Source organism: Hyperoodon ampullatus, assembly GCF_949752795.1.
Source record: "Hyperoodon ampullatus genome assembly, chromosome: 2".
In the NCBI taxonomy this organism is placed as follows: Eukaryota; Metazoa; Chordata; class Mammalia; order Artiodactyla; family Ziphiidae; genus Hyperoodon; species Hyperoodon ampullatus.
In genome coordinates, this window is record NC_136915.1 from 26621054 (window position 1) to 26641166 (window position 20113).

Genomic DNA, 20113 nt, shown 5'->3' on the forward strand with positions numbered 1-20113 from the left:
CACAGTCTGTGGTGTGGGAGGCAAGCACATCCCCGACAGCATGTCGTCAGTGCTGTTTTTGAGGGATGAACAGAGGAGCGAGAGAAACTGCTGCCTGGGCTGGGGAAAGGGTAGTCAGAGATGATTTCACAGAGGTAGTGACATTTGAGCTGGACTTTGAGAAATGAGGAGTTACCCATGTGAAGGAGGCGGGGGCTGGAGGGGAGGGGTGGCATTCAGCAGAGGGAACAGCACCAGCAGAAGCATAGAGGTGCCGATACGTAGTATGTAGGCCAGTATGATGTGGGGGAGGAATGTTGAAGGATGTGGTGGGAAATGTCTGTCGGGGTCAGTATTTCAGAGGGAGCCTTGAATGCCACGCTGAGGAGTTAAATCTTCACCTGTAAGCAACAAGGAACCATTACTAGAGTAGTAACCTAGTTAGGTTAGGTAGTCGTTCAGCAAACACCAGGTGCCTACTATGTACCTTGTAGTAAGGGCAACAGAAAAGCCTAAGTTATAGTCTCTGTCCTCAGTTACATTAGAATCTAGTTGTGAGAATGAGATAAACAAAAGTGAAGTGCCTCACAGTATAAGGCTCAAAGTCTGTAGAACCAAATGCGTAGAGCAGATGCAGCTAAGGGCTGCATCAGAAGGGCTTCTTGGAGCAGCGAAAGAAGGGAAAGATCTAGGGAATTGATAAGGAGGTTGTTTTAGGCTCCTTATTAGAGCTAGAAGGCTCTTGGAGATCCTCTCAAATTGGAAAACTGAACAAATTGGGGAAATGAGAAGCCCAGGCTGGTACTCCCTTTTCTCTACCGCTCAGCCTGAGGGAGAGTGGAAAGGTAGGAGTGAGTGATAAGGAACCGAAGAAAGTGCTGCACCCACACTTTCCAGCCTGGACCTCAAATAGCTTTTCTTGAGGCTGGTAGTGACCAGGTTGTGTCCTTTCAGGTCATGTCTAAAGTAATGGAGATGTTCCAGCCCAGTGCAGTCGTCTTACAGTGTGGCTCTGACTCCTTGTCTGGTGATCGGTTAGGTTGCTTCAATTTGACCATCAAAGGTGAGACCAGGTAGCATAGAGACGGGAGGGCAGGGTCCTGCTGGGTGCTCCTGTAACTTGGCACACCTTCTCCCACCAAAGGGCACGCCAAGTGTGTGGAATTTGTGAAGAGCTTCAACCTGCCTATGCTGATGCTGGGAGGAGGTGGCTACACCATTCGTAATGTCGCCCGGTGCTGGACATACGAAACAGCTGTGGCCCTGGACACGGAGATCCCTAATGGTAATAGCTGCAGGGCCAGATTGGGCTGGGCAGCGCAGGAGCTCACGTGCCCCTTTCCCATTGGCTCTACAACCTCTCCTCTTCAGACTCTGATTCTCCTGCTATCCTCTTGTGGTTTTCAGACCGTAGCTGTCAGTTTTTTCTGAGTCCTTTAGTTGACCCTGTCCCCTGTCCCTCAGCTGCTGGTCTGGACAAAATTATCAGTGCTTATCTATAGCTTTGGAATTCATACTCTGTAGGGTAACTGGGGTAGTGAGTGAGGGAGTGCTCGCAATGAATATTGCCTAAATTTTTCTAAACCAGGGGCTTCAGCCTGCTCCATACACACACACACACACACACACGTGCGTATGCACACAAACACACCACTGGTGTGGACACTGGAGAGTGGCTTTAAAAAAAATTGAAATCCTATAGGTACCCAAGCCTCACCCTATCTTGGAGGCATGCTTCTCTGTTTGATAGCTGGGCTCACAGGTCCAGATAAACCTACAGATGCTTTTCTCAGGGTCCCATGGTGGCCAGGTCTCTTAACTCTCTCACCCTCTGCCCCAATTAGAGCTTCCATACAACGACTACTTCGAATACTTTGGACCAGATTTCAAACTTCACATCAGTCCTTCCAATATGACTAACCAGAACACTAATGAGTACCTGGAAAAGATCAAGTGAGTATATCCTCCCCCACACCCCTAATTGAACATTCCAGGCTCTGGTTGGTCCCTCATCAGAGCCCAGCCACCTCTCTACCATTGGCCATAGACAGCGACTGTTTGAGAACCTGAGAATGCTGCCCCATGCGCCTGGGGTCCAAATGCAGGCCATTCCTGAGGATGCCATTCCAGAGGAGAGTGGCGATGAGGATGAAGAAGACCCTGACAAGCGCATTTCAAGTAAGACCCAGACCCAGGGGCCTCTACCTTCCCACTCTGCAGGCAGTTCTGACTTCCCTCCACTGTTCCTGGCTCCACATTCTCCCCAAGCTGTCCACCTGTTGAGAAACCCAAGTACCTGTGCCTGTAGGGATAATTTAGAGAGTCCAGGTCCCCTTCCCTTGGTGTCTTTTGGGGGAACATGCAAGAAAGCGCTGGGCAGACCCTGAGATAAAGAATCTGCTCTCCCACCCATATTTTCCATTACCTCCCAGTCTGTTCCTCGGACAAACGAATTGCCTGTGAGGAAGAGTTCTCCGACTCTGACGAGGAGGGAGAAGGCGGTCGCAAGAACTCTTCCAACTTCAAAAAAGCCAAGAGAGTCAAAACAGAAGATGAGAAAGAGAAAGACCCAGAAGAGAAGAAAGGTGGGTTTGGGTTGGGCCAGGACTTGGATCTTGAGCCCCAGGCCCTGGAGGAGGAATTTATGTAGGGCACTGGGAGGAGGGAGCTGACTCAGGCCCTGCCAGCTCCTTAGGGCTCTTCCTTAGCTACTTGGGCCTTTCACTGGTTCCCAGAAGTGGCAGGGCCCACAAAAGAATGAAACTCAATTCGTCATCTTCACTGGCTGATTGAGCCCTGCCAGGCTCCAGAGCCACGGACATGCCTGGGCTCCCCGTGGTCAGGAGCATGGCTCTCACATACCACCCAAGCCCTTTTCTCAGTGCTTCACCCCAGTTTCCCAGGGGGCTGCCTCCACCCACCGGGTTCAGGCTCTAGCAGGCTGGGAAACCGGTCCAACCTGTTTGTCCTCTGCAGGGCTAGCTGGGAGGGCCTGGGATGGGCTTTTCTCTCTTTTGTATGTCCAGTGAGCTGTAGTGTTGGGGAAGGGGTTTCAGAGTAAGTGGAGATCCCATGGGTCTTTCCAGAGGGGCTGCCCTTGGCCATCCCTGCACTCTTATGTTCTAGAAGTCACAGAAGAGGAGAAAACCAAGGAGGAGAAGCAAGAAGCCAAAGGGTGAGGAAGGAGCTGTCTATCATCTCCCTGGCATTGGAGCACCAGCCCCTTTGTCCCACCACGCTGAGAAGGAAGGCGCAGGGACAGCTGGTCCAGCTTACAAAGGCCTCTTTCAGGGACCAGTCTATCTGTCTCTGCAGTTCTAGGCAGAGCTAGGAAGCCCCAGCCTTTAGCAGTCACCTGGGCAGCCGGGGTCCTGTGGAAGTCATTGTACCCACACTTTTGCCTCAAAGCCTGTAGGGTGGGTTATCTCATGCCAATCTCTGCTCTCTCCACAGGGTCAAGGAGGAGGTCAAGTTGGCCTGAACAGACCTCTCCAGTTCTGGCTTCTTGCCAAGTTCCCCATCTTTATCCCACAATCCCTCAGATTTTATATTTTCTACTTCTCTGTGTATTTATATAAAAATATATTAAATATAAATATCCCCAGGGACTAGACAGGAACCAGGGCCCTGAGCTCAGGGCACACGTGTTAGGTGAGCTTTTCTAGTAGCTGCCTCGCCACCCATCCCTCCCGAACTCTTAATTTTGAACCATAACGGATGCCAGGTCTGGGTGGAAGGGATACACTTAAAGCAGCCATAGGACAAAATCTCGAAGTGCCTGCTTTGAAAAGGTGCCCTCATTGAGCATTTTAGAAGGGGTGGCTGGGTCTTCAGGGACTCCCTGTTGTTCTCAGGCTCTTGTCATCAGCCATTTTTAGATTGATTCTGTTCTCATACCTTCCCACTGGCCCCCAGTGAGCCAAGAAACTCACACTGCCTGCCCTCTGTCCTCCCCCCAATTCTGCAGATGAAGATTGGTAGTCTTAGTTTCCTTTTTGAGATACTATTTTCATTTTTGTGAGAATCTTTTTAATAAAATGGTACATTTCTACACCCTCCTGAGCTTGTCTCCTAGTGGTATCCCTGGGTTCATTTCGACTCCACTTCCCTGCCCTTCTGGTGTCCATGAGGATCTGGGCAACCCCTCAAAAACAAAAGAACCCCACAAACTTACCTGTCTCAATCCCCCCTCAAGGTTTGAGGTAGACCAATCTTCTCACCCTACCCCAGAAGACCACTCATTAAAAAGCACCACTAAAGGGACGACGTTTATTCCTTTTCCAAATGTTACAGTAAAACCAGGTGGAAGAGAATGGTTTTAGCAGTTAGAAAAAAAAAAAAAAATTACAAATCTGGGGTTTGGCCATTAAAAGTTATTTACAACAATGGGAGGGAAAAAAAAAAAAGACAACAAGAAGTTGTTTCACATTACATACCTCCCCCCCACCCCAAAGCTTAATACTTGCTTACCAAGTCAAAAAAGAGACACAGTTGATTCACAAGCTGGAGGTTCGAACTTGAGTAAGACATTTAGAAAAAACTAGACAGGGGCAGTGTCCTCCCCAGCCCAGGGGCCACTAGGCCCAGCACAGGAGACTACAAACAACAGGGGAAGGTGGACACTCAGGGCGTGGGAGTAGGCACCCCCACCTCTGGCTCAGGGATTTGGAGAGTAAACAAAGCCTACTTGGAAAAGAATTGGGGAAGAAAACCAGCAACTGCCTTCTGCACAGGTGGGGACAGGGAAGGAGGCAGGGACAGGGGCAGGAGCATTTCACATCACTAACCTAACTTGGGAAACTGCAAGGGACCATCTTCGACTGGCCTTAAGAGGAAGACCAGATGGATGATGGGAGAATCCACAGGAGGGAGAGGAGGAGAGGGAACGTGGCCAGGGGGCAACAGCCCCTTCCTTTCTGGGCACAGGAAGGCAGCCAGGGCACCAGGTCCAGGCAGTGACCTCACAAGGACAGCACAGTTTTTGCAGCTTAGAGATCACCCACCTGCCCCCACCCAGCTACTCATTCTGCTCGCTTGCTGGTGTAGGGCCACTCTCCGGCCCCGAGGGAGTGGATGGCTCTGCGGCCTGGGGCCCTGCCTCTTCTGTGTCTCCTCCCTTGGAGGCAGCGCTAGCCTCTGCCCCTTTGGCCTGGGGCTCCTGGCTCTCAGGGGTGGCGGCATCCTTCCCTTCCAGGGCAGTGCCTTCCTCGCTGCAGGCACCGATCTCCCCCTGCTCCTGCTCTTCCTCTGTGGGTGAGGAGGCAGACGAATCACCCCCTCCCTCCTTCCGATTTCTCTTGAAGGACAGGCCACTCAATTTGAAAGGCTTCTTGAAAGAGAATTTCTTCTTCTTCTTGGGGGTCTCCTTGGGGGGGACCTCCCCCTTGGCCTCAGCGCCCTGGTTAGGGGGTGCCGGCTCGATGGCATCGCCAGTGGCCCCGGCTGCCTCCTCTGTTCCGTTCACGGGGGTCGACTCCCCTTCACCTTTGGGGGATAAGTCTCCATTGCTTTTCACGTGGCCGTTCTCCTGCAGGGCAGAGGAGACAGCAATGAGGGCCGGGGCTCTTACTCCCCTCCCCCAGCCCGCCTCTGACCTCTTCCACGCAACTGGGTCCCGACTCATTCCGCCGCACCCCCAGAACCTGGTTGTAGCCTCACCCCACAGCCGGCATCCCGTCAAACCTCTCCCTCCTGCCCCGCACAGGCGCGCAGGGGCCGCGGCCGGCAGGAGGCGCTGGGGTCCCGGGGCCCCCACCCACCTCCCCCGGGGCGCGCTCTCTATTCCGCGCAGGGCCGCCCGCGGCCGCGGATCCCGGGCTGGCGGGCGAGCCGTGCAGCCGATATTGGGCGGGAAGCCGCCCCGGGGCGCTGTTCCCCGCACCTGGACGGCCTATTTTCCCAGCCTCCTGCTTTGTGTAAACGGCCCCCACCCACCTCAGGCTCTCCCCACCTCGAGGCTCCTCCCTAAAAAAAGCCGTGGGCTATCGAGGTCGAGTCTGCGGGGGGAGTGCCCTCCCCTCCGGCCCCCGCCCCGCGGCCCCCGGGCGCCCCCTTGGCGCGGCCCAGCAGCGCCTTTGTTCCCCGCGCGGCACTCCGGGCGGCCAGGGGGCAGCGCCGGGGGCCGAGGCCGCGAACAAAGAAGGCGGCGGGGCCCGGCCGGCGCCCCCTCCCCGCCCCTCCCCTCGCTTCGCCCGCGGGGGCTGCGGCGCCGAGAACAAAGGGACCGGGCGGGGGAGGGGGCGCCGCGTGTCCCGGGCCGGACAAAGCGCGCGGCCCCGGCCCAAGGCCCTAGAGGGGACGAGGTACGAGAGGAGGGGGACGAGTCGGGCCGTGCCGAGCGCACCCACCTGTCCGTTGACCTTAGCGGGGGAAGCGCCTGCTGCCTCCTCGGCGGTCACGTCGCCCCGGGGAGCCTTGGAGCTCTGGCTGCCCATGGTGGGGGTTCTGCTGGGGGGCGCCCGGAGCCGCCCCGGGCTCGCGCCGCAGGGGATAGTTCGGTCGGGTGGGCCTGGCCGGCGGAGGGGTGGGGCTCGCGCCTGAGGGGGAGGGGTGTCGGGGGGAAACCTATCTGCACCCCCGCTCCGCGCCGGACCCGCTAGCTGCACCAGCCGCCGCTCCGCTCCGCGCCAGAATGCCGCCCGCTGCCCGCCGAGCCGCCTATATATATGCGCCCGGAGCTTGGGGCGGGGCCGGACATTTAAATGAGCACCCAATCAAGAGGCGGAGGCGGGCTCAAGTCGCGGGCCCCACTTGAGCGGTGGGCGACGCTAGCGGTCTGGTCCCCCCAACCCGCACGGCTCCCGGGGGCAGGTGGGGTCCAGGGTGGGAAGGGGAGAGGCGGGTCCCTGAGGCGAGCCCAGAGGCGAGCTGGGTGGAGGGGGGCTCCTAGAGGAAAGAAGACAGAGCAGTCATCCCTTCCTCTCACCGCCCACCTCTCAGGTGGACACCCCAGCTCCTGGAGTGGCCCCCATAGCCTTGGTCCCGCATTGACAGCCCCTGTCAGTCTCCCCCTAGAACTCTTCGAAGGGCTCACATGCCCAGACTCGTCAGCCGGCTGGTCCCGAGTTATGCTCCAGAGAATATGGTCATGGAAGTCGCAGGGCCCTAGCTGGGTTTTGTGCCCCCTCAGGCCAGGAGACCAGTCCGAGGTCCCGCCCACGTGCCTGCCTGTCCGGGCATTTTGGGAGGTCTGACCCACCGCAGGGTCACTCTGGTCAGACTGGTGAGGTCGTCCCTCATCCTCCTCTCAGTCTCTTGGTGGTCCGTCACACTAAGCCCCCACAGATAAGCTCACCTTTGGTCCCTCCTGCTCTCAGCCTGGACCATGACAAAGTCCCATCTGGGGTGGTGCCGTGATCTTGAGGGGCATCTTCATCCCCATTTGAAAGCCGAGGAGCCTGAGGCTCAGAGACCTGGACATACCCTGTCTGACTTCGGTGCTCTCCCTTCACATCTGCTCCCCTACATCAGGGTTCCCCGAAGCCGGCAGAGGAAGCCCGCGGTTTGCGGGGGGGGGGGGGCGCTCAACAACCCTTAAAACACTCCAGTTCCTGAGGAGGAGGAGCCTTGGATGGCCCCTTCAGGACAGCCCCCAAGCTGCCCAGTCCAGCCGTCAGCCCCGCCTGAGTAGGGGAGCCCGGGGAACAGGGGCAGGGGGGAGGAGGCTGGAGACTCTCCAGCTGGAGTCTCCTGCCACTCCCCCTAGCCCAGGCCAGGGGGAATCCCAGAGTCCTGGCTGGCCCCGGTTGTGTGTCTGGCTGCCTGCCCTTGGCCCCCAGGAGGAAGGGGATGGGGGCTGGAGGAAGCAAAGTGCTGCAAAAGCAAGGCTGTGTCCTGGACAGCTCAGCACGTCCCTCCCTTGCTCCCTCCCTCCTACAAGTATGGCCTCCTGGGAGGCCTGAGGCTGTGCGGTGTGGAGACACCCCAGGGCCCGAGAAATCAGGAACTCCCACAGATCTGACAACAGAGGGGTGAGGAGGGCTGAGGTGGCTTCTACATACCAACTCACTCCTGTAGCCTCCATCCCCACCCCCACTTTGACACTACAGAATACTCTCGGCTTCATTAGCACCCCCCATTTTACAAACTAGGACACAGGTTCGGAAAGGGAAAGTGACATGTCCAAGGGCACATAGCAAATACCAGTAGCTGAGGCTAAGAAAGAGTTTGGAGAGACCTGCAAAAAGGGGCTGGGGGCTATAAGGAAAGTCCTGGAAGGAGTCTCTGTTGAGATCTGGGGCTGCCTGGTCAGCGTGGGAGGTGAGAAGAGCTAGCTTTGGGGAGAGGAAGGGGCACCATGCCCCACTGCAACTCACTGACAGGACGGTGACTTCTCTACCCACTGCCACTAAGGGATGGACCTTGTGACCCACGTCTCTGTCTCGGCCACAATAGGGAGCCCACAATGCTGCCAGGCGCGGCCCGCACCGGCTGGCAGGGCTCAGATGGAGGGTGTGTGAGTCCTGGAGGAGTTGGAGTCCGAGGTTAGGAGCAGATGCTAAGTCTCCCGATTTCCAGGCGCTGCCCCGTGGGGATGAGAGGCAAATTGCCGGGATGATTCCAGGAGGACAAAGGAGCATCAGGGCTAAAGGACCCCGTGTCCCCAGAGCCCCAGAGGGAGGCTGGTCCACAGGGGAGCCCAAGCGTCCCCCACCAGACATCGAAGGAGACTGGGGAGGGGGCACCTGGGAGCTGAATCCCTCAGCAAATCCAGGTCCCAGCCGAATCCGGCTTCTGGAAGAGGGGAGAGACTTAGGATGCTGCGGGTGTGAGTGGGGATGGTATAGCAGACCCCACGGCCTCCTCCATCCACACTCGGCTCCTTCCTCCCCAGCTGCTGCCCGCCCAGACAATGCACCCATTGTTCTGTATCTCCAGGGGCCTGTGTGCAACTGTGTGTGTCTGTTTTTCTCTGTGTGTGACTGTGTATTGCTCGGTATCTGTCTTTATGACTCTGTGTATGTGTATGTGTGTGTGTGTGACCAGGTGTGTACTTTTGTAGTTGTGTGAGTCTGCATCTTTGTTTGGCGATGTGTATTTAGGGTGAGAGAGAGAGCCTTGGTGACTCTCGATGACTTTCTGAGTCTTTCTGGGTATGTGCCTGTCTGTCCTTGAGATTGTGCTGGTGACTGTGTCTGGCTGTGATCGGGTGTGTAACTAGGAGTTATGTGCATAAGAGAGTGGCTACTTCGTGTTTGTGTGAGTGGCCGTGTGTGCCTCAGCCAGTCAGGTCGTGATGCTCAGGACCTTTGTGAGCTTTTGCCAGGGCAGAGTGGCAGGGGAAAGAGGAGTGGGGAAGACAGGGGGACTCGAGGATGGACGGCAGAAGCTGCAGAGTCTAGACTGTTTTGCACATCCCCCATCTGTCTCAGTTCTCCAGTAAAGGCTCAGACGCTGGTCCTGGCCTGAGATGCTCCTAGGGCTGAAGGAGGGCAGAAGAGAGCACCGCCTCATAGAGAAGGCTGTGCGGACACTTTGAGGCCTCTGAGGAGGGCCCTGTGGTGGTGATCAGGTTAGATGCAAGGTGAGGGCAGTATCTTGTCAGAAATGGAGGATGGGCCTTCCTAGGGGAGGGACCAGCATATGCCAAGGCCTGGAGAGGGGAGGAGACACCAGGGGATGGCCAGGTCCCAGTGGAGGCCTCAGAAGCGGTGACTTGGCACAGCACAGTTCCCAGGGTCCCCATCTCCTTCCAGGGAGCATCAGCTGGACTAGGAGACCTTAGTTCTGGCCCCAGGTCCGCCCCCTGCTTTTTTTTTTTTTTTTTTTTTGCGGTACGCGGGCCTCTCACTGTTGTGGCATCTCCCGTTGCAGAGCACAGGCTCCAGACGCGCAGGCTCAGCAGCCATGGTTCACGGGCCCAGCTGCTCCGCGGCATGTGGGATCTTCCCGGACCGGGGCACGAACCCGTGTCCCCTGCATTGGCAGGCGGACTCTCAACCACTGCGCCACCAGGGAAGCCCCCGCCTCCTGCTTTACCCGTAAGCCAGTCCTCTCTCCTCTTGGGCCTCAGTTTACTCATCTGCAGAGTGACAGCTTGGCGGTCTGTGATTCACACTCATGGAGACTGGAGTTCCTCCTTCTGCTCCTGCATGGCAGAGTGTCAGCTGTGAGTCACGCAGGGCCCCTGCCCTCAGGGCTTTCCTGGCAACGCCTTACAAGGAAAAGAAAGAGCCAGAGCAGGGTCAGATGAGGGGCCTGTTGTGGGGGGTGGGGCTGGGGATGGAGGAAGGGCTTCGAGGGCACAAAGGGGAACAGCAAATGGTTTGTGCGGGGTGGGGATGAAGGTAGAGGCCTTGTCTGGAGCAAGATTTAAGGGACAGGATCCTAGGATTTGGGGACTGGCTGGTACAGGGATGGGGGTGGGGATATGGGAGTGATGATGTTGTAGCCCACATTTCTGTTTTGGGTGACACCTGCCAAAATGGATCCATGACTGAGATAGGGCATCAGAGGAAAAACAAACTTGGGAGGGAGTTGCTGAATTTAGCCTTGCTGAGTTGGAGGTGCCCAGAGAATATTTGCGGGGGACATACAGGAGGAAGTCTGCAGTCTATATGCTTCAGCACATAGACATGTGATCATGTTTCCTGAGCCAAAGGCCAGAGCCCAAAGGCTAGGGTCTGGCTGGTGACCTTAAAGGGATAACAGATAGAAGGTTTTCAGTCAGAACTGACCCCAGGAAATCTGGATCTCTGGTTGCTGCTAGTAAGAGGGTGGCTGGAGCCAAGCAGTGCATGAGGTCACCCAGGAAGTCCCCGGGCGGTGGGAGCTCTGCCACTAGTGGGGCCAGCAGCAAGAGAGGGCCCCGGGAAGGGAGCCAGCAGGGAGGAGGAGGAAAAACCCTAGAGGACAGAATCATGAGATCCTTGACCACACGGGAGAGTTTTAAAAAGGTAGGAATGGGGACTTCCCTGGTGGCGCCTGCCAGTGTAGGGGACAGTGGTTCGAGCCCTGGTCTGGGAAGATCCCACATGCCGCGGAGCAACTGAGCCCATGCACCTCAACTACTGAGCCCGTGCGCCACAACTACTGAGCCCGAGCGCCTAGAGCCTGTGCTCCGCAGCAAGAGAAGCCACTGCAATAAGCCTCGGCTCGCTGCAACTAGAGAAAGCCGGCGCGCAGCAACGAAGACGCAATGCAGCCAAAAATAAATAAATAAATAAATAAATAAATGTTTTTTTTTTTAAAAAAAAGGTAGGAATGATCAATGGTGATAATAATCATAGCTGCCAGCATTGATTACATGCCTATTGTACACCAAGCCCTGTGCCAACTGCTTTCCATACGTTACCTCATGACCTGGTGAGATGTGTGGCATCATTGTTCCCCCTTACAGAGGAGGACACTGAAGCCCAGGGAGGCGGAGTGTTTATGTGAGCGGAAGAGGAGGAGGTCAGGACTAAAAGGGGCGTGGCCGTGCTGGGTTCAGCCGGAGGCCTCCACAAAGGGTCCTGATGCTTCCGATTTGGGAGAAGCAGTTAGGGATGTCGGCAGGGAGACGCAAGGCAGCTGCAGGGCTGGGATCCCTGGGACTTGACTCCCCAGCACCCTGGGCACGCTGGGTTCTGGCTTGTTTGTCAGCAGGACCCAGGTGTGCAGCCTTCCTGCCAGTCCTGGGCCTTGAACCTGGGTCTGGATACTGGGGCACCTCAGGGGCCCTTCACTGGGACCCACCATCCAACAAGTCACCACATCACAGAGACAAGGGATTCTGGAAATTCCCTTTCAGGATTTTAGGCCACCCAGACCTTTCATTTCTCCCTTTCCCTCCCTCTTCCCCTGGTCTGTGTGTGTGTGTGTGTGTGTGTGTGTGTGTGTGTTGCGGGTGGCTGTGCAAACTAGACAGGACCCAGCCACTATCTAATAGAGCTGTATCTCTGGGGCTCAATTTCTCCAATAGCTAAGAGGTGTGTAATCGCAGCTTGCCTGCCTATCTCCCCCAGGCTCAGTGAGGTCACCAGAAATTCAACCCAGTTCTTCTGGGCTGCCCTCAGCCTCTCCCTTCCTCCCTCCCTCCCCATTCCCTAACTTTCAGTTTCTTTTCAGATCCTGGGTGCCTTTGGGGGAAGAGGTGGCCAAACCAGTGGAATGTGGACTGCTAACAACTTTCCAACCAAAACCCCCCATTTAGGGGAAGTCCCTTTAAAAGGAAAACTGAAACTCTCTCCTAGTCCAGTTCCCAGTCCCACCCTTTCCTCTCCACACTGCTCAGACCTTGACCCATCACCTCTCCCATTCAGCTTCTTCCCCCAAATGATCTGGATCCAGACTACAGCTACCTTCCAGCTTTGTGACTCTGGACAAGTCCCTTCCCCTTGCTGAGCCTCGCAACGCCCACTCTGTAAAACGAGGACACCAGGCGCCACTTTGAGTTGTGGCAAAGGGTTCAGTGAGGTACTGCTGTGCGGAGGCAACTGTAGTGGTGAAGAGCCGGCTCCGTCATATCCCAGCGGTGTGGCTTTAGGCCCTATCTGAGCCTCAGTCTCCTCATCTGTAAAATAGGAATGATGATCATACCTACTGCCTCAGGGTTATTGTGAGACAAATGACCTAGTACCATGACGTAAAGCCCTGAGAACCAAGCACTTGAGGCACAGAGCACGCGGGAACATTCAACTATGTTCCTAAGTGCGATTACGTGAAATGCTAGGCAAGGGCCATTCCCTTCCCTTCTCTTCCCTTCCTGCCCTAGGGAGAGGAGGTAGGTGTCTAGGACCACCCTGGGATAACCTTGCGCCCCCTCCATCAGCTTTCTTCTGGGGCAGGTGGTGGGGCTGGTGCTGAAGTGTTCAGAAGGGAAATTTATTTGGCTCAGTCAATTCCTTAAATGGCAAAGGAATCTGCCTCTCTCCAGAACCTTGAGGATTTTCTTTCTTTCCTCTCACACCCCAGAAGTGTCCCGGGGACCTCCTTTAGGTGACTTTTCCCAGAAAAGACATACTCTGGACCCCCCTCCAACACACACATCATCTGTCTGTCCCCTCCCAGCCTCTCACATTCTCCTTCCCGCCCATCTGTCTGCACAGGGAGGCCTTACATCCCAGGGACTGGCCCTCAATGTTCCAGGTTGTGCCTCAGAGAGATCGGGCTCCCAGCCTCACTTCCTTCTTCTTGCTCCTTGGCCCACTGATCTTCAACTCTCCTGACTTTTTAGCTCATCAGAGCTGAGCCTCTCCCACCTCAGGGCCTTTGAACAGGCTGTTCCCTCCGCCTACATTGTCTCTCTCCACTTCTCTACTTGCTGAATTTCTACTCTTCTCTTAAACCACTCCTGAGGACTTTCTAGATTCCCCAGGAGGAAGGGATGGCTCTCCCACCACCTGCTCCACACCTTTGGGCTTAGGGTTCCCACCATTCGGTTTCCCACCACTCGGAACCTGGGCTGCATCACCAGGCCACCCCCGTCAGCAAATCATCCCCTGTCTCCGCCTCCATAACTGGCCCTTCTCACCTGAACCTGGGCCATTTCATCAGCTTTCTCACTTGTCTTTCTGCACAAGTCTAGCCCCTCTAGCTGTTTTCTGCCTCAGGGTCACTTTCCAGTAGAGGGTGCTCAATAAATATCTGTTGACGGATGGAGTAAATGAGTGAAGGAACGAATGAAAGAGTGACAGAAATGTAGAATCAAGCATATCCCCCTTGGCTTTAAACCATTCCATGGCTCCCTACTGCCATCAGGACAAAGTCTGTGCCTTATATTTAAGGTCCTCCCTGTCTGATTCCCCATAGCGCACTCTGGGCTTTTCCCCAAGCCATACCCCGTTCTCCTTCCTGCATTCATGTAGCATTGTCCTTCTTCCCTGCTATGCAGCAGGGAAACAAGATGGGTTGTTGAAATAATCCAGGCAAGTGATGATGGGGAACCTGCACTAAAGAGAGACGGGAGAGTCAGCCAACACCAACATTTCCTGAGCTAGACTCTGCCCTCAGTGCTCGGGACTGCACGTGTAGCCTTGGAGCTTAAGTTTGAGATGACTATTAGGGTCCCCGTGGAGACATCAGGCTGGTAGTTAATCGATCTATGAGCCTGGACTTCAGAGGAGAGCTTGGAGGCCTCCCCCAATTTTTTTTTAATAAATAAATAACGCTATTTATTTATTTATTTATTTTTGGCTGCATTGGGTCTTCGTTGCTGCGCGCGGGCTTTCTCTAGTTGCGGAGAGCAGGGGTTACTCTTTGTTGCAGTGAGTGGGCTTCTCATCGTGGTGGTTTCTCTTGTTGTGGAGCACGGGCTCTAGGTACAGAGGCTTCAGCAGTTGTGGCACATGGGCTCAGTAGTTGTAGCTCGCAGTCTCTAGAACACAGACTCAGTAGTTGTGGCACATGGGCTTAGTTGCTCCGCGGCATGTGGCATCTTCCCGGAACAGGGCTCGAACCCGTGTCCCCTGCATTGGCAGTCGGATTCTCAACCACTGTGACACCAGGGAAGTCCGGCCTCCCAAGTTTGAAGCCACAGGACTGGATGGGATCCACCGAGAGGAGCAGCTCAAGAAGACAGTGCCGGGGTCTCTCCAACTTTGAGACTCTGGGTGGGGAACCAGCAGGGGGATTCAGCTCGTGGGCAGAGAAAGGAAGAGAACCAGGAGCAGGGGTGTCCTGAAGGCTGAGGGAGGAAATGGCTTCCAGAGGGAATGCGTGATCTGCCATGTCAAATGCTGCTGAAGGTGGAGGAAGACAGAGGGAGAGAGGTAGAGGAGGGGCCCAGGGGGCAGAAGTGATAGGTCTTCGCAAAGGACTACGGATGTCGGGAGCGAGGAGGAAGGACCAAGGATGGTGCCTGAGGGTCTGGCTTGGGAAATGGGTGGAAGGAGGTGCCAAGCCATACACAGAAGGCCTAGGGAGGAGCAGTGGGGCACCGTGGAAAAGGAGAGGTCAGCTTTGGACAGGCTGAGTTGAGGTGCCTTTGGAATGTCATTAGGATCTATGCGTCTGGAATGAAATGTGTGTTGGAGAGAAAAACAGAAGATCCCCCTGTGTGTGTGTGTGTGTGTGTCTGTCTCTGTCACTCTCTCCTCTACCCTTTTTTTGTTTGGCTGTGCCATGTGGGATCTTAGTTCCCTGACCAGGAGTCAAACCTCTGCGCCCTGCATTGGGAGTGCGGAGTCTTAACCACTGGACCATCAGGGAAGTCCCTCTCCTCTATCCTTTTCTATGTGTATTTATGAGAGAATCTATATGCTGACCATTATGAAATCTCTATCTCCAGCCCAGGTCTCTCCAGAACTCTGGCTGCCCTTGGAGATCACCCCGGATGTCCCCGACAGGGACCTACAAGACACAGAAAAACAGGCTCAGGACACAGATTAGAAAGGATAGAGTTGGAAGCGAGATAAACCAGGGAAGAGTTGATCAGACTGGTCCAGACAATGGCAAAGGTGGCCTGAACTAAGCAAGGGCAGAGGGCGGAGGAGATGAAGTGCAGAGACATTCAGGGAGCGGAGAGCACCAGAGTTGGGGGCGAGGTTCCATATGGAGGGAGAGGGGCTAGAGGAGGAAGGGAGACGGTTCTAGGGGTCCGCTGGGTGTGGAGAGTGGGGGCAACCGCCCTGCAGTCACCTGTTTATGTGACTGAGACCCCTCCCAAAAGGGCAGGGGAGGGGTCATAAGTGGGTCTTATGGAGTGGGGAGGGGGCTGCTGTTGACCACAGAGTGCATGAGTCAGGGTGGACACCCGAAGACTCCTTCCTTTAACCATTGGCACCCTCTGCCGAACCCCTGCAGGGAGGCATGAGCGGGATCCACTCCCAGCCTCAGTCCCAGGTAGGATCTGCGAGAGTGAGTAAAGGGGAACACAGGGACAAGGTGCTCAGGGCCTTGGACCTAGTTGAGGGCTAGAGACCACTTGTTGCCCACCAGAGTGGACTCTGAGACCCCGGGAGGGCTCTAGGCTTAGGGATGTCACGATGGGACCATGTTCCTCCCTTGCTTTAAACCTGTCCATGGCTCTCTACTTCCTCTTGGAGAATGTCCACCCCCTTGGCCTGGCCTTTAAGGTCTTTGAAGCTCCAGGCCCAGCTAGCTTCATCTTAGACAGAGCCCACCTGGCTGCCAGTATCACGGTTCTCTCAGCGGGATGACCACTTTGATGATACCATTTCAGGCTGCAACTCACCAAGCCTTTCTCCATGCTGCCAGTTCTGCTTGGATTGCTACTCCCTTTGTAGGTCTACCCAGGGCCTGCCCATCTGTCAAGATTCAGCTCAAGGTACCCCTCCAAAAGGCTTTCCTGCTCTTCCAGAGGAGTCACTGTGCCCCAGACAAACTAATGTCACCCTCTGTGGCATTTTACTGAGCTGGCATATGTCTCTGCCTTTCTCTTTCTATGGCCTGTGAGAGTCTGGGGAGGAGGAACAAGTCGGGTTCACCCAGTCTACCCCATGGGGGGGTGGTCACGGGTGCAGTGGGACATTCATGGGTGGCTACAGAGGCCCTCCCAGCCCTGTGGGTTCATTCTAACTCAGTGTGTGTGGATGGGGAGAACAGAGATCATCCCCCAAAGTAGGGAGAGCCAGAGAGCAGTGAAAGTTGCTTTATTCGGGCAGTGAAGGGCGGAAACATGGAGACGCCGGGGCGAGGGCAAAGGCGGACAATCTTCATCCACTGAGAGGGGACACAGGACTGTGCAGTGTTCCCAGGCCATCTTCCTGCTCATCCTGGCTTGGCACAAGTTAGCCTTGGGACCATGATGAGATGAACCTGAAGCCTGTCTTCCCAAATCCCTGGAAAACAGACATCTGTGACACTCCTCTGGGACCTGGGGCACAGGTTGTGTAGCTGAGCACCCTAGACTGTCTGGGCTCTCGTACAGCTCTGCTGTGAACTCGCTGGGTGTCCTCGGGCAAGTCATTTAATGGCTCTGAGCCCTGATCAGTCTCCTTATCTGAGAATAATGGGAATAACAATGGTTGGTACCCACCTCATAGGGTTGTGATGAGGCCTGCGAAGTGTTAGCATAATAACTGGCTGAAAGTAAATGTGGAATAAATATGAGTTGTTAGGATTATAACTATTCTATCAAGAGACCTGGGTTCTGGTCCCAGTTCTGCCATGTTTTCCTCACTGGACCTGCCTGAGTTTCCATCTAAAAAATGGGATATTGGGCTTCCCTGGTGGCACAGTGGTTGAGAGTCTGCCTGACGAGGCAGGAGACATGGGTTCATGCCCCGGTCCGGGAAGATCCCACATGCCGCGGAGCGGCTGGGCCCGTGAGCCATGGCCGCTGAGCCTGCGTGTCCGGAGCCTGTGCTCCGCAATGGGAAAGGCCACAACAGTGAGAGGCCCACGTACTGAAAAAAAAAAAGATATTGAAGGATTAAATGAAATAATGGATGTGGCAGAGGCTCCTAAGATGAGTGATGGTCTCTTTCCCTCTGAGGCTCACCTCCCTGGGGCTGCAGAGGGGTTGTCACCTCCACTCTGTCAGGTCCTTACTGGGCTCTCTGTCCCGGCAGGATCTGCTGCCGCAGGGCCAGCCCATCTCCTCCTCTTGGCCCATGAGGCAGAATGAGAGGAAAGGGCTGCGGTTGCCCCAGCAGGGACTGTGGTTACGCAGGACGAAGGACTTCCTTCCAGACTGCAGGATGCTATCCTGGGAAGGAGCCAGAGATCGTGGGACAGAGGCTGCTGAGGGGAGGGATTGCTTCCAGGGGAATGTCCAGATTAGGCTGGTTAGGCCAGAGTGGGCCAGTGGAGTGAATGAGCTCAGCAGTGACCTCACTTCCAGAGAGCCTGGAGGGGCCCTGTTTAAACCTGCCCCATGGCTCCCAAGATCACAGAGACAACAGACAGGAACAGAGACATAGCCAAAGGGGTATTCCAGGAAAGACAGCCAGGGGCAAAGGTCCACCCACGAGACACATGCATGCTATTCCCTCCACCCAGAACACTCTTCCCAGGTCTGGAGTGGCTGATCTCTCATCCTTCAAGCCTTGATTAAGAGCTACCTCCTCAGACAGGACCACTCGGCCAACCGATTCATTCATGCAATCTTTAGTGAGCCCCAGTTATGAGTCAGGCACTGTTCTAGATCTGTGAACAAAGCACAGTCCTTGCCCACTCCATATAATGTAGCACCTGGCCCACCTCGATCTTCTCAAACAGAGCACACTGTTTATCTTTTTTTTCTTTTTTAAAAAAATATTTATTTATTTATTTTGGCTGTGCCGGGTCTTAGTTGCGGCACGCAGGATCTTCATTGTGGCATGCAGGATCTTCCAGTTGCGGCATGCGTGCTCCTTAGTTGCGGCATGCACGCTCCTTAGTTGCGGCATGCACACTTCTTAGTTGCGGCATGCATGTGGGAGCTAGTTCCCCAACGAGGGATTGAACCTGGGCCCCCTGCATTGGGAGCACAGAGTTTTACCTACTGGACCACCAGGAAAGTCCCCATATCTCTGACTTCTTTTGTTTGTTTGTTTGTTTGTTTGCGGTACGCGGGCCTCTCACTGTTGTGGCTTCTCCCGTTGCGGAGCACAGGCTCTGGACGCGCAGGCTCCGCGGCCATGGCTCACGGGCCCAGCAGCTCCGCAGCATGTGGGATCTTCCCGTACCGGGGCACGAACCCATATCCCCTGCATCGGCAGGCGGACTCTCAACCAGTGCGCCACCAGGGAAGCCCTCTGACTTCTTTTTATTGTTGTCTTCCCAACCAGAATGTAAGTGCCATGAGGACAGGGATTTCTACTGTTCTTTTCACCAATGTGAACTCAGTGACTCAGAGTATAAACCTGGCACAACCCTCTAAAATAGGCCCTTGATAAATATTTGTTGAAGAAATAAAAGGACACAGAGACCAGGGATAGACAGACACACAGAGAAAAAGAGCCATGCTCAGAGGTGATGCAAACATTCAGAGATGCCCCAAAATATCAAGCACACACAGACACACACAGGACAGTGTCCTTCAAGCAGGCCGCTTCCCCTAGGTCGTTCAGTTTGGTCATCAGGCCTGGGGCTGGGGTGACTCCTGTCCTGGGACTGACCCAGTTGGTGCCCAAGGGCATGACCTATTCTGGTTCCCACACTCCCTGCGCGGGGCACCAAGTTGGCATTATGTTTGAAGAAGCCCTCTTTGGAACTCTATTTTACTCCTTTAGTTGTCTTTTGATGAACAGAAATTTTAATATAGTCGAATCTGTCAATTTTCCAAAAAATGTTTGTGGTGGTTTGAGAAGGGCGGGGCTGAATAACGCCGAAGAAACCCACGCCCGGCCCGCGGGGCCTCTCTCACTGCGGCTCAATCCCCTCTGGGTCCTCGAGCCTGTAAGGCAGGGCGGACTAACCTCGTGCCCGGGTATCACCCTTTCCCCACCCCAACCTCCGTCAGGCCCCGCCTCTAGACCCGCCCCTCCAAGGTCGCGCCCTCTTCTGGCCCCGCTCCTCACCGGCTCTCACGGGCGCAGGGGAACTAGATGTCTCTTCCTCTTGCCCAGATATTGGTAGTTAATATTCTGCCACCGGTGCTTCCACCTGGAGGGAGGGAAAACTGGGCCGACAGGACGGCGGCAAAGCTCCCCCCACCCTCTGGGTCTACGCCCGCTTCGCCTAGTCCCTTCCGTGGTCAGCCGCTTCAGGCCCCGCCCTTCCTACCCAGTTCCGCCCACTCCTCCCGCTCCTAGGTACAGTCAAGCCCGGTTTATCCAACCCCTGTCCGACCCTCGCGTCTGGGGATCCGCCCCTTCCCACAGACCCCTCCCCTGCCGTAGGCACCGCCCCTCACTCCCAGGGCTTCCGCCCCGCCCCCGCGCGCTCACATGAGGCGCGGGCGCGCGCCGTAGCAGCTGGGCCAACGCGACGAGGGTAAGTCCGCCAGCCCAGTGGCACCCGGCAGCAGCAGTAGGTTGCGCGCCGGCCAGCGCCAGGCGGCGCCCGGCGGGCGGCGGCGCTGCGGGCTCAGCCAGTAGTCGCCCAGGCTGCGGTGGGCGGCGGGCGCCGGCATGGCCGGGCCCCGGCAGCCCCAGAAACACAACTCCTGGTCAAGGCGGTGCGGGGGCGTGGCCCGGGGGCGCCTGCGGGGTAGAAGGGCAGCGGTCACCCCAGGAGGCACGACAGGCGGGGAGTAGGCGGCCGCCTCGTGTCACACGCGGCGGCGCAAGGGTCGGGGTCACTCCTGGCCCATGTAGAGGGGTGGGGA

The 20113-nt window shown here is 55.9% G+C and overlaps 2 protein-coding genes across 2 annotated transcripts in view; one reads left to right on the forward strand and one right to left on the reverse strand.

Annotated features, from left to right (window-relative positions):
- The window catches only part of HDAC1 (histone deacetylase 1), a gene marked incomplete at its 5' end in the record, with an annotated part of 40679 nt that extends 36638 nt beyond the window's left edge, over positions 1 to 4041 (forward strand). Inside the window, 7 exons of the mRNA XM_079698565.1 lie at positions 934 to 1042; positions 1124 to 1264; positions 1824 to 1932; positions 2027 to 2157; positions 2412 to 2564; positions 3106 to 3154; positions 3433 to 4041. Coding sequence (XP_079554691.1) covers positions 934 to 1042; positions 1124 to 1264; positions 1824 to 1932; positions 2027 to 2157; positions 2412 to 2564; positions 3106 to 3154; positions 3433 to 3460 — 720 coding nt within the window. The 3' untranslated portion in view covers positions 3461 to 4041. The remainder of the gene's footprint in view (positions 1 to 933; positions 1043 to 1123; positions 1265 to 1823; positions 1933 to 2026; positions 2158 to 2411; positions 2565 to 3105; positions 3155 to 3432) is intronic.
- A 955-nt stretch (positions 4042 to 4996) lies between these two features.
- On the reverse strand, positions 4997 to 6413 carry MARCKSL1 (MARCKS like 1; the record flags this gene model as incomplete). Its single annotated transcript, XM_079697533.1, has 2 exons — positions 4997 to 5506; positions 6327 to 6413. The coding sequence occupies 2 exons, from the start codon at positions 6411 to 6413 to the stop codon at positions 4997 to 4999; spliced, it is 597 nt and encodes a 198-aa protein (XP_079553659.1).
- Between the last annotated feature and the right edge of the window lie 13700 nt (positions 6414 to 20113).